Source organism: Cibotium barometz, chromosome 12, assembly GCF_041138505.1.
Source record: "Cibotium barometz isolate CiBa-2024 chromosome 12, ASM4113850v1, whole genome shotgun sequence".
NCBI lineage: Eukaryota > Viridiplantae > Streptophyta > Polypodiopsida > Cyatheales > Cibotiaceae > Cibotium > Cibotium barometz.
This window is the reverse complement of record NC_141057.1, coordinates 29,915,408-29,929,524: the sequence shown is the minus strand read 5'-3', so window position 1 is coordinate 29,929,524 and position 14,117 is coordinate 29,915,408. Positions and strand designations below refer to the sequence as shown.

The 14,117-nt window shown below is 39.4% G+C and overlaps 1 protein-coding gene across 1 annotated transcript; it reads left to right on the top strand.

The window, feature by feature from the left end:
- The first annotated feature begins 8,988 nt into the window (after positions 1-8,988).
- LOC147633269 (UDP-glycosyltransferase 85A3-like) lies at positions 8,989-12,282 on the top strand. The gene is made up of 2 exons (XM_086806301.1): positions 8,989-9,499; positions 11,005-12,282. Exons 1-2 carry the CDS (start codon positions 9,004-9,006, stop codon positions 11,955-11,957), a joined length of 1,449 nt encoding a protein of 482 aa, XP_086662427.1. The 5' UTR covers positions 8,989-9,003; the 3' UTR covers positions 11,958-12,282.
- Positions 12,283-14,117: the final 1,835 nt, after the last annotated feature.

Here is a 14,117-nt window from a genome sequence, read left to right as displayed (position 1 = left end):
CTTTGATTCTCTACTAAACTCTGTTTTTGGAATTGCAGGAAGGGCGATTGGTTGTTCAGACATTGTGTTGTGTACTACAAAGAGGTCTCAAAATTTCCATTGGGTGTATGTATGCAAATTGAGTTCACTGGTTGTGACAGTTTGGGTGTAATATAGTACTGTTGTGTAGAGAATACAACAGCTTGTGTAGGTCAAACAAGAGTGCTATTTTTTGGTAAATTTGTGTTGCAGACAAGATGTTGAATGATGAAACAAACCAGATTGTTACAAAGAAGCTTGACAAGAACAATTTCCATGCTTGGAGGTTTAGATTGACCAATTTCCTGATGGGAAAAGGTTACTGGGACTACATTGAAGGTGAACATGAGGAGGCACTGGGAAATACTGGAGATTAATCCAACTGCTGTAGATATAAAAGAGTTCAAGGATTAGAATCAAGGAGGAAGTAAAGTCATGTATTGGCTTTCTATCAGTATACATAATATTATGAATGGGCATATACAGGATGCCAAGTCATCTAAGGATGCATGGGACACCTTGATGAAGCCGTATGAAACCAACACCAAGGCACGACAAATTTAGTTGAAGAGTGAGCTTCATACTATGGAAAAGAAGAATATGTCTCTGAATGATTATGCTTTGAAGATAAAGGGCATTGTGGAATCCCTTGCATCAATTGGTGTTTCTGTTGGTGATGGTAAGGTGGAAGTGTGTCTGCGTGGTCTCGGGCCACAATACAAGGAGTTCAAGATGTCTATTCACACTCGAGAGAACATTCCCAACTTCACAAATTTGGTGTCAATGTTGATCATTAAAGAGAAGAAGCATGTAGAGGCTGGAAGGCCGAATTCTAGATCATCGGCACAGTATAAAGGAAAAGAATAAGAGAGCCAGTTTCGCTTGTATGGAATTGATTCATGTGTATAAATTTTTTTTTTAATTCTTGTCTTTGGCATTATTGTACTGTGGAAAAAGGCTGTTTTAACAAACCTTGTGAAAAGGGCCTTAATTAAGGAACATGTTTGTTTATGTCAAACAATGTGGTAGAATTAAAACAAAATTGATGCATGAGTAGCGTGGAAAGTGGGAGGATGGAATGCCCCTATGGCACCATCCTACGGACGGGTGGACTCGATTAGTCGGGTAGCTTTCCAACAGATTAAGTGAAAGCCCTACGCTAAATAAATAAGTTCTCTGGCAATTCATTCTAGAAGACTAGGCCAGCGCGGCTGTGCCTTGCATGGATGAGAAAAAAAGTGTTGTCTCTAGAAATCAAGACTAGTAGTTGCCCAATTTATGATCAATTACCCTATGTGGGTGATTTGATTTTTAGAAGATCACGCTTCCCCTACTACGGGATAGGACTAGGTCTTACCTGTGAAACGTATCCTTGAATCTCTGCATGGTCAAGGTGTCGATGAATAGGAAATTTTCTCTAAGTTAAGACTTAGTGGACTATCTTAAGTGTTTCCCCTATTTTGGAAGGGGGGAACCTTACAATTGGTATCAAAGCCGATCTTAGCTCCTAGGACTTGCCATTTAAGGAGTGTTTACAATGTATGTTTTACCTAACATAATGCTAATTAATAAAAATATCTTACTAAAAACAAGTTGAATTGATGTTTGAATAATTGTAGGAAGAGGACTTCAGATGCCTACTCGAAGTTTCTAGTTTTCCAATGCATCTTCGAGACTGCTAGTCACTCCTCAAATTTTGAGTTCTGTGACACCATGGTGCAGATACTAGAGAAGATGTCCCTCCCCCATTTCTCTCATATATCAAAAGAGGATATCAAAAGAGGATGGGGTAGAGATTTCTGGAGTCGCAGGCCAAGATATTTCTTTATCTGAGCGGATCGAATTAGGAACCTTACCACCACCGACCTAAAGCAGATTCATTAGATTGAAAAGTTTAAGATGATCCGTTTATTTTGGTTCGTTAGGTACTCTTAGGGATGACACCTCTGTGACTATAGATGGGATTCGCATACCTCAGGATTGTTAGGTGTATGATCGAGTGATGCAGATCTTACCTGCTGATAGAGTAGCTATGTTTGGACCTACCCCAATCGAGAGTCTACCACCCTTACCATCAGTTTTTTGAGTCTTAGGAACTACAGCGGACCCCCCATACTTCACCTATGTGGACCGCTCTACCCTTATGTCATAGTCAAGATTAGGAAGTTTCCTTGATGGCAAATAAGACTAATTATATTAGTCTCAAATCTTTGTAATAAAACTCGTCTGTAAATATTTGGAAATATAATGATTTCAATGTTTTTTTACCAATGATGGCCAGGATGATTAGCCCTCGACTTCCCAATGCGCTTTACACTTATCCAGGAGAAGAAGCTCCTGCTCAAGAAAATGCAACCTCCCTCTTTAAAGGAGAAGGTTCAAAGATTAAGAAGGATGCTAGGGTCTGGATTGAAGCGATGGACGATTATTTCTCTACTGCTGGTACTGGAGTAGCAAATCAGTCTATGCTTGCACGATTTTGCCTCATTCGAGATGCTAAACTCTGGTGGAAACAGTGGTGCCGTGTGACAAGGGAGTCACTGAGCATTCACAAACATGGGAAGACATCAAGCAGGCCATGAAGGAAAGATATCTTCGCCCATCCCATGAATCCATAGAGATGAATGAGTTTTTTAGTGATTAAAATTTAATCCATTTGTGCCTAATAAGAGGCATTCACACGCCCAAGAGAAGAAAAGAAGAAAAATTTATAATTGAGAGGCAAAGAGGACACGGGAGAGCATTCCATGCATTAATTGAGTACCCCACTCTCCATTTTAGCAGAAATTTGGTAGAAAATTGAAAGAATATCCGTGAAAAACTCGTAAAAATGCATTAAAAATACATTTTTAACCATAAAAATGCTCTAAAAACTTTTAAAATTTTAGAAATATTTCCTAAAATTTATAGAAATTCAGGGAATCCGTTCTACCAAAATTATCCACAGTAAAATATGCGGTTTTTCGTAAAAATTTCCATTAATGCTTATTTTAAACCACAAAAAGAAAAAAATAGCATTAAACTCACGGAATTCTCCCGCAACATCGATTCATCCATTAAATAGAAGAAACACGCATTCCAACCACCATATCGACGATCCACGTGCAAAATCATCAAAACAAATCAACAAAATAACATTTTTATTTAGTAAATATTAAAATTTACTTCAAAAAATATCAAAAATTACAATAAGAAAGAAAAATCAACAACAATTAACTAGAGATTGCTCTGATACCACTATTAAAACCCTAAGATCTCTCTAGATAATTGTTATGCATAAACATGCATAAATCACGCATAAATTCATCCACACCTGACCACCCCCCAGTCCAAGGGATGCACACATGAATTATAATGAGGTACATCATACCTTTATCTTGATGTCCCATACCATCAAGAGGTATAACTCCAATCCAGTAGCATGTAGCTATAGTGTGAAACGGTAGGTGAGTAGATATAATCCTCTATACAAGAGAACATCATATCATAACCTAGCCTCAATATAACATAGCCTTAGCCTCCCTTGAGTGTGCCCCATGCCCCTATTATATAGGAGGGCCTGAAGTGACTCTTGACTCTCCATTTCCCATGTGTAACCCTTGGATGCCTGACCCTAACCTTAACCCTTAAGGTTAGTTCTAACCCAAAGCTTGTTCCCATGCTCCCATGCTCACAAGCCTAATGTGGGTTAGCCTCCTAGTATATGCACACATAATGTGCATATAACATCTCTCTGCAACTTTCAGCCGTTATCTTCTACTATAGCCCTATCTCCACATTTGCTTGTATGATCCAATCCTTGTCTCTGCAACCCATTTGCTACAAAGTCTTGCCTTCGCAACCTCTTTCTTAAGGCTTCGATGATGATGACCATCAACATGATCATTATTGAGCTTCTTATAACTTCCTTATATAGCTCTCTCTTTGCTTTGTGACTCCAGTTTTGCTTTGACCTCTCCTCTTAAGATTATAACGTAGCCAATGACTTGGGCTATTGCAAGCTTTTAATCAAGCTGTACTAGTTGCATGCCTCCTTTCTTGTCCATGCATCTAGGGGTGCTCTAGGGCAGTTTCCCACAAGAAACCAAGCCGCATATAACCATTGTGAAAGCCCAAGTGCTTCCATCATATTTGCCCATTATCTATGAGCGATTCTGCAAGCCATGCCCTTACAATTTGTTATGCCAAAGATGACAAGCACACACCTTCAATTATACGCTCCTTGCCCAAATGCAAGAGCCATGGGATTCACAAATCCCACACATAGTACTCAACCCTTCTCAACATGAGCAATCTCTCATGCTCAAACCAAAAAATTATTGAGGTAAAACTCACAAAACCAACTTCTTGAGACCCCTTTGTCTCCTTGGCAGCAGCTTCCTTGTTGACACGGAAGAAAGCCTTCATACTTGTTGAAATTTCCATTTTCAGCTTTCATGGGTAGCACTATAATCTCCATGAGCATAATCTCTCTCCAAATGAAATACTAGTAACAATGAGTGTGCTAATTTTTTCCATAATAACTAAAAATAATGCTTAATCAAATAACCTCATAACCAAGAAAACTATACATAAATATTCACCATGACCAAGAGCCCACCCAAGCTCTGATACCATGTTGACAATCCTAATATAGGATTGATCATGGTGATAGACACAAGATTAAGTATAAGATTAAGGTGGGTTATACCACACTAAAAACTCCATGACTAGAGAGAGAGAGAGAGAGAGAGAGAGAGAGAGAGAGAGAGAGAGAGAGAGAGATTGCACACTCAACACAAGATCTCTATTGCATTCACAAATGAACCATACAATGATATAGGACTTCTAGCCTTATCCCAATTTACACATAATCATCCATGTGGCACTCCCTTTTCCACTATTTTGGTCAACACTCACACACCATACAATCACATGTGTAATAGTGCATTTCAAAATTATGGTATAGAAATTTCCATGTTTTCACTCCATGGCTTGTAACTTTTTAACCTTTTTTGTAACAAATACATACTTTCTTGGCCCCTAGGAATGTAATGTGCCTATACGCTTGTTTTTTTTCAACTATGTATAATTTGCAAGTTTATTTCTTAATGGTTGGGTTTAACAAAAAAACTTCTTGAATTTACATGCTAATTTACATTTTATTCATTAACCTATATGTGCTACTTGCTGTAATCCAATCATATTTAACTAGTTTTATCATGTTTAAAAGTAACCTATATGTGCTACTTGCATGTAATCCAATCATATTTAACTAGTTTTATCATGTTTTTAAAAGTAAGAGGATTAAATGCTCTTTTTCTTCAATTCTGTTTCTTTAAAGAACTTTTTCTAAACCCATTGGATATAGTTTAGAATAGAAGATTTGGTGAGGGTTAAGACTACTTGCTAACCTAGCCTATCAAACTTGGGAGTAGGTTGATTGCAATCAATGTTTATATGGCCCAACTAGGATTATATTCTAAGGAATCATGTCTGACTTGGAGGTGGTATGTTTACCTTCAAATATACTATTTTCTTAGGAAACCTTTTGCTAGTTTCATGATTTTATTGAAGCATAATTTCAAAACAATGCTAAAGGGCATTAATTTGAAGCATTGCTAAAAGGCATTAATTCGAAGCACAATGTTAAAGACAATGCTAGTTTATTTTCCTAGAAATGGAGTAGATAATGTTTCTTTTTTTATTGAAAGAAATGGATAGAGGAAATATAATAACCTAGAGTCATCTTTGTACTCGATTGACACATTGCATGGACTTGAAGTATTCTTACTTTTAATAATCATCTCCACCTTTACCCATCAATTGTGTGCATCTTAGGTGTGCCCTTAGATGTTATGATGTTGTGAGTTCACCATAAAATAAAAGGAGGACAAATTGTTTCCTCTTTTCTCATCTCATGTCCAATGAGAAATCATAAGAAGAAAAGTCAAAAACTACATGCGTGTATTTATTTATCCTCATTATAGTAATGTGCGTGGATGCAAACATGAGCTATGCATTTTCATTTTTTAAACAAATAAAAGTTTTTTTTGTGGATTTATATAACATTAATAGAATAGTTTCTAAAAAGAAGGGCAAAGAGACTGAGGCCTAAGCATTCATACATGTAAAGTTAATTTATCAACAAGATTTAATATGAAATATTATTGATTATTACATAATAAAAAAATGAGATTTGATGAGGTTGAAATGGTGAGTGCATGATGATGTCATTACAATCAACTAAGGATGTTTGAGACTTGGCATTAGATGTTATCTAGAGTATTCAATCTCTTGCCTTTATAAATGAAATGGCCAATTTTGTCTAGGTGTATGAGACAATTCTTTCTCCTCAATTCTTGTTTGTCCTCATCTAAAATCAAATCATTGTAATTGTTTGAAAAGAAATGCGTGTAGGGTGGAAAATGTGGCATGTAGGAAGCTAGGCATTGGCCCATGTGGGTGACACAAAAGTGTGGGGAAGAAGGTTCTTTTTTTGGACTTCTTCATAATTTTCTTATGAGCTCATATGTACATCATGCTGAGCTCAAGTATAAATTGTGAAGCAGTGTACCAAGTCTATAATTAGAAAACATAAGCTACATCATTATGCTTTCATGATGACATCATTAATGAAAGAATTCTAGAGAGAGAGAGAGAGAGAGAGAGAGAGAGAGAGAGAGAGAGAGTATCAAGTTACTCATATTATAAGGCAATATATCACACTCTTTTGCAAGTGTTTGCCTTCCCTTTGACACGTGTCTAAAACTCGCCCTATAAAGAGCTTTCATAAATTTTGAAGATACAAATGTGTATAAATGTGATAGGGAAAGAAAGTATAGCACTATCCACATATCGTGTTTGAGCTAGCTTGGATAAATTATGAAGGCCTTTTGGAGATTTCAAAATGACACCTTGTTGCATGCATTATTTGAGTGCCTTCAAGTGCTTAACCATGCACTTATACATGAAATGGATTGATATACATGCATGACTCCACATTCTATGCAATCGTTGTAATGCCATCATGAACTTTAGGATGCAATACTACTAAGAGTTTTCTTGTGAAAAAAATTAATGGGTACATACTCCACTTAATATGCAACCTTTGTCATGCACCTTTTTATATAGCCATGTAAACCTAGTTATGCAATGACTCAAATTTCATATCAAGTGGCAAGTATGAAAGGGAGACTTATTTAACTTTTTAATGGTTTGCAAAAAGTTTTGAAACGATCTCTTACAAAATTTGAAGATATGTGTTTGATTTGCACTCTTAAATATTTATGAAGTGAATATATGGAGAGATACAATAATTAAAATTGATCATGCACATAAGTCTTAGTTATGGTCATTTAAATTTCGGTGAATATATGTTAGAAAACATGGAAGCACATCATAATTTAATAATATTAATCTACTTTTAATAAAATTAATTTACTAAAAAAGAGCAAATTTTGCATACATTTGTGTGCTATGTCACTTTCAGTAGGTTGTAGAAGATTCAGTTATTGTCCACATGGGTTGCTCCTCTTTGCATTAAAATTGAGTTTTTATATAAGATAATTTTCTCCTCTTTGATATATAACTTGTGAGATCACATGAAAGAATGACATCTTATAATGCATTCAATATGAGATGTTGTAGAATGCCACTATTCCCCTAGTTACATGACACATAGAATGATGTTTAGAGAGTATTAAGTGATTAATCATAATCTAGGTGAACAAGAGGAGGATGATGACCTCTTGGAAGTTCTGGGCATTACAAATTTGATGCTCAATTGATTAAAGGTGTGCTCATCCCCGGTGGATGTTTGATGTTGGGTGGGAGAGATGTCTATAACGCATGTCTAATGTCCCTTTTTAAAGGAAAAGAGTGAAGTGAATCTCGTACAATATGGGACTAGTCTTGATGTGAAAATAGTAAACAGATTTTGATAGCAAAATTGCTAGCTATATTAAAGAAAACCTAACCAACACTCTTACAAATCTAAAACTAGAGTAAATTTAAGTTTGAGTGTCCTCTTGCATATTATCAATGATAACATATGTGATTGAAATGTGGACACCAAACCAAGTAATATCCTTTAATCCCTTTTCAAGATCTACAAGCTAAATAGAGTCATTTGTACCTAGCCCTAAATGCTCATTTACACACCATGAAGTCATGCAAAAAAGAATATATATATTTTTAGTTGAACTAATGACTTTTCCTTTTTTTTCCTTTAAAAAAAAACTTGACTTGAATTTGAAAGTACTACTCTACTCACACACTAGCACAGGGAGAATCGAACCCATATCATTGGGACTCATGATCTCCAAACTTGTGAGTGCACTATGACGAGCAAATGAGTTTATCCTAGCATGCACGATGACGAGCAAATTAGCATGCTCTATGACGAGCAAATGAGTCATCCTAGCAGAACCAAAAAGACAAACTCCACGAGGGCTAGGGGTCACTTTATTTGGATGGTTAAGAGTGCATGCATTACGAGTACTCGGAGCACACCATAAGTTTTGTGCCACTTGGCATCTCCACAAATGCTTAAAATGGATTTGAAAAATATATGAGTTTTTCGAATTGATGATTTCATGCCGGCCGCAGGTTAGGTGTATTTCTTGGTGGGCGTTTGCGTACCTAATAAATAAATCTAGGGGCAGGGCTGGAAAAAGTCCCGTAAGGAGGCCGTCGCGGGGGGCGGCATGTGTAGCCCTACTTAAAAAAGCCGCACAATTTTTCAATTCTCGCACTCACAAGGTACACACACGCGCAGAGACATCGGTTCTAGGCTCTCTCTCTCTAGACGACAGAGCATCTCTCTCTAGCCTTACATCCCTGAGCATCTCTCACTCTGTCTGTCTGTCTGTCTCTCTCTCTCTCTCGCCCCTACTATTCTTCTCAACAAAGGCAATCGTTCTATACAGATCTTTTGTGCCTCTCTCTCTCTCTCTCTCTCTCTCTCTCTGTCTGTCTCTCTACTTCCTCTTGCTTGCTAGCAGCATGGAAAGCAATAGCCAGCCTCATGCAGTGATGTTCCCTTACCCCGCCCAGGGCCACATCAACCCCATGATGCAGCTTGCCAAGAGGCTTCTCGCCGACGGTTTCTTCATAACCTTCGTAAATACAGACCACAATCATCAGCGCATGTTCCGTAACGGGACTTCCAATGACCTGCTGAAGGTGCCTAACCTCCGCTTCGAGCACCTGCCGGATGGGCTCCCGGCCTCCCACGGCCGCTTCAATGAGAACGTCATAGAGGTCACCGCCGCCATTCTGGCGCTGCCCGGGCCTTTTGCTAAACTTGTGAGGAAAATTATGGGCGGGTCCGGGCCTCCCGTTACATGCATCATTGCTGATTCTTTCTGCTCTTGGATGCAAGAAGTTGCTGACCAGTTTTCTCTGCCAAGGGTCGCCCTGTGGACTACCCCCGTTCACGCCAACCTTGCTTATCACTTCCAGTCTACTCTCATCTCCGAAGGCTACATTCCCCTCAAGGGTAAGTTTGCTCAACTTGAAGTACATTTCGAGCTGCTCTAACCTCCAATTCTGGACCTTCCTGAGTTTTTTCTTTAAATTAAAAAAGTTATTGCAAAACACCTAATTCCGAATATCGTTGTAATTAGCCTCCACCGTCTTGATTCTACCTTATTTGAATATGCACTCAAGGTTTCTTTTCCTTCATGTATTCTGTAGTCCTAGCACTTTTGAAAGAGAGAGAGAGAGAGAGAGAGAGAGGGGCTGAGACAGGGGTCTTGCAATATTGACTTGAGTGCATCTTAGTATTTCCCTCAACTTCAACCATCTTGGAGGCTATGGCACACTGGTGGTGGAAATTGAAGGCCAAAAATAAGGGCCATATGCATCTCTTCAGGTTGCAGGCCAAGCAGGCGGTGGGACTGCATAAAATGCACCGTAAACTGGTTTTGCAAAAGATCAGATGGTTTTGGCAGGCGTGGAGGTTGTTTCTTGCCCAAGGAATCGGATTTCAAGGTGTGTTGGTAACTCCTAGGTGGTTTGAAACACACACTCCTGAAGCCTGGGCAGTGGGCAGCCACGAGAGGCCTTTGGCCATGGGGCTCCAGTGCCCGGTGGGGAAACAACTCCTTGCTCCACAACTTATGCCTCTCTCCTTATGTACCATGAAGTTCCAAGCACCTCTCAATACTACTTGTCGGACGTGTGCAATCGCACACGTCCATGTTCAAAAAAAAAGAGAAGTCATTCTTGGGTATTTTTGAACATGGATGTGCACATCCATGTTCGAAAAAAGAGAGAGGTCATTCTTGAGTATTTTTACTGGCCACAATTTAAGAATAACTGTTAAGGAATGAATTTTCTTTAATTTTAGTTGGAATAAAAAACGAAAAAGATTGAAAAAATGTATTTTGATTGGTTGAAAAATACTAGTACTCAACTCAGGTGTTTTGCTTAGGTGTTTTTTGAAGCAAAACGCAGGAATGGAAGCCTGAATACAAAAGATCAAATTGATTACAAAGGGTCTTACAAAGGGTCCATAGAAGAGATTATTTTATTTTATTTTTTAAAAATCCAAGATTTTTTTTTCTGTCCTCTCCTTGTGCCTATGGACATCTCCTTGTGCATCTCCTTGTGCCTTGGTTGTCCATGGTTAATATGTAATAGATGTTTTTATCGAGCACTGCACATATCCATTTGGTGCCCGCGTGTTGTGATACAGTGTTGTCATTCGTGCCAGCGTGTTGTGATACACACTGTAGTAGTGGGTTTGTTTCAGTTGCAATACTGATTTCACTTGCAGTGTCCATTTCAGTACATTCTCCTGTTACACCTTAATCCTGCTAGGCACTCGAGGTTTTCTCTATGTTTAGAAGCGACGAATTCTTTGTTACTTATTTTATATGTGACTACTCCACATGCTCTAGTCTCCAATGAAGCCAAGTAAGGGAGGGGTTCCTGTAGGAAATCCTGCCAACTAAGATAGATTATAATTTAATGTTCTTCTTTTTCTTTTCTTTTTTGCAGATAAGGGAAAGGCATCCAATGTGATTACGTGCATACCGGGGGTAGCGCCCATGAAGTTGGAGGACTACGTGTCATTCTTTTTGGTGGAGGACAGCACCAATTTCTTGTTCCAGTGGCATTTGAGGCTGTGCATGAGGCGGCCCGAGGAGGCGGCATGGAATCTGGGCAACAACTTTGCAGAGCTCGAGAGCGAGGCAGTGCGCACCTTCCGAAAAGAGGTGCCTAACTTTCTGCCCATCGGCCCTCTTCTCCCGGAGTCCGTGCTTAAAGGGGAGGGCTGCCTGGGCGGGGGCGCTGCCGGGCCTAGCCTTTGGGCCGAAGAGGGCTGCGAAGAGTGGCTTGCCCAGCATGAAAAATCCTCCGTTCTCTACATTTCTTTCGGTAGTCTTGTCAACATGTCCGAAGACGAGCTGGTGGACCTCATTCGGGGCATTGAAGAGAGCGGCGCCCCCTTTCTATGGGCCGTCCGGCCAGACCAGGGTGGTGCCGCCCTCTCCCAGCTCCGACGGAAACTAGCTACGGAAGCAGCTTCCGGAACCGCTAGCCGCCGCGGGCTTCTCGTCTCCTGGGCTCCTCAGCTCGCCGTCCTCACTAACCCCTCTGTGGGCGCCTTCCTCACACACTGCGGCTGGAACTCTCTGGTTGAAAGCCTCTCCGCGGGGGTGCCCGTCCTCGCCAAGCCGGGCGGCTTCGCTGAGCAGCGCATGAACGCCCACTACGTCGCCAACGTCTGGCAAGTTGGGCTGCGCATGCCCGCCACTGCCTCAGCCGCCACCGTGAAATTTCAAATTTGCTCTATGCTGGGCAATTCGCAGGTTGCGTCGACCCTCCGTGCACGCCTGGGCGCGCTCCGGAAGGCCGCCCTCTCCGCCCTCTCGCCTCCGTTCGGCTCGTCCTACTCCAGCTATCGACTTTTCGTCGAAGACATGCAGCGACGCGCAGCCTCTTGCTAGCTGGCGACGTGGAGCTAATCACATCTGCTTTTTGCTGCCATCCACACCAACCTTCTCAACTGACGATATCATTGGGGTATATCCAATCAGTGGGCTCCACGTCCCGCCTGCCAATGCCTACTTTTTTATTGCCACTTTGTGTAAAACATCTATTTTATTTCGGTGGTGTGTATAAAGTCCGGCACTTTCTTAGTGGTGCAGACTATGTAGTACCGACTGTTACCGCAGGTACTTTCCAATGTCCACATGCCACGGTTTCTAAGTTTGTATTTACCACGGCCAACCAAGTTTGAACGGCATTAATGATTTTTACACCTTGCTCCTATAGTTTGATCCCATATCCCTGGCATTGTTTAATAAGGCAAAACCTAATTGGGATGAAAAACAACACAGCTATAACTTCTCTTTTTCTTTTTGCGAGGAATTGATTATTAGTATTACTTAACAAAGCAGTGTTAGGGAATACATTATATTGAACCGGATTGAGAACCTTATTATTGTAATTTGAATGGGAATTGAGCATTTGAGGAGGCATTCCTCTTTAAATTTTACGAAATATTCGTGAAACTTGAAAATTTTGAAGACGATTCTTTTCCTTCTCCCACAAATTTGAGCAAGCTCTGCACAAGTTTGAACAAGTTCTGGGCTAAGTCGGACCTATCTTTTCCCGAACCTTGGAACAAGGACTTTGTTTGTGTGACTGTAATCTTTTTTCAGCATAGTTACAGTTTTCTTGATTTCAAGAGTACTTGTTACTTGTGCATGTATGCAAATTCCCCCAGGCATTCAATTTGTTGTTTCGTGTGATAAGCTTTGGCATCGGTGCCATTCGGTGACACAAAAAGTCGGCCTTTAGTGCCTTTTTTTTAAGGCTCAAGTTGGAAAACAACATAGTGGAATTTTGAAAGTCAAGATTTCACAAACAAAAATTGTAGAGAAATAGGAAAAATAGTCAAGGTCGAAACATCTCTTCTAATTAGGGAAAAATGCTTGTACCCATAGTAAGGCACCCTATATTTAAACTTTCTATTCAGCAATTACAGTGATAATATGAGTGTTGTCGATTGATACCTTGCTAGTTATAGTTCATGAAGATTACTTTTTGTCACATGGGTGGATAAGGAGTCTTAAAGAGTCTCAAAAAGAAAGATATGGTTCATGAGGATTGCCTTTTGTCACACGGGTGGATGAGAAGTTTTAAACACTATCAAAAAGAAAGATAAACATGGTTTCCTAATCATAAAATTTAAATCAAGTACACATGCTGATAGTAAGAATTTTTCACATGTTTACACTAGTGCAATGTATTAATTACTCATTTAGAGTTCCCTTAAGAGATAAGTTCCATATCATTTGTTTCTACCATGAATTTCATTTGGTGTCAATGGTGGGTATTGTAGCTTAGGGACGCCCTCACTTCATTGTAAGCTCATTGTGAGAATTCGGACTAAGAGCATATATCAAGAAAAGTTAACTCTCTTTTGTAATGGTGGGTGGATTAGTTTTGAGGTAGATAGTTTTCCTCTTACTTAATTTCATAATTATTGGGGGCTTGCCTCATGATGATCTCACTTCACCTTAAGCATGTTTACAAGTTTATATTTGATATTGTGTTGTGAATGATAAATCATTTCAAAGTGTTCTTTTTTTATTATGGTTGATGATGAACCCCTTTTTACTATTTCAAATCAGCGGAGGTCCTACCATTACAAAGCCACCATGTACACCTTTGGCTTTTGAATCATTCACACATTGTTTCTATCGCATTAAAATCCACTTAGGCTTCTTCGTTGACTTTCTTAGTAGTGGACAAGACAAAGTCTTTTTACCACAATGATGAATATGTACCTTGATAAATTGGACCTCATTCTTAACATAATAACTTTCTTTTATCATACTAAAGAATGTGTATGGATGCCTATGTTCAAGAATGAGTTTAAATGGATCTCCGTACATTGAGTGTGTTGACAATTGTCGACAATCATGGTACAAATCAAATGGATACATCATTAGTGGTTTTCCCACTTGTAGATGAAGAAGCCTTGTATGAATATGTTGTGTTCCAATTTTTGAAGTAAAGCTACAACTTTTTGTGCGCTTCATGGCCCAAAAAGTTTTTATCAATAATTTATGTAAGACAAATGAGTAGTGGTAGTTTCT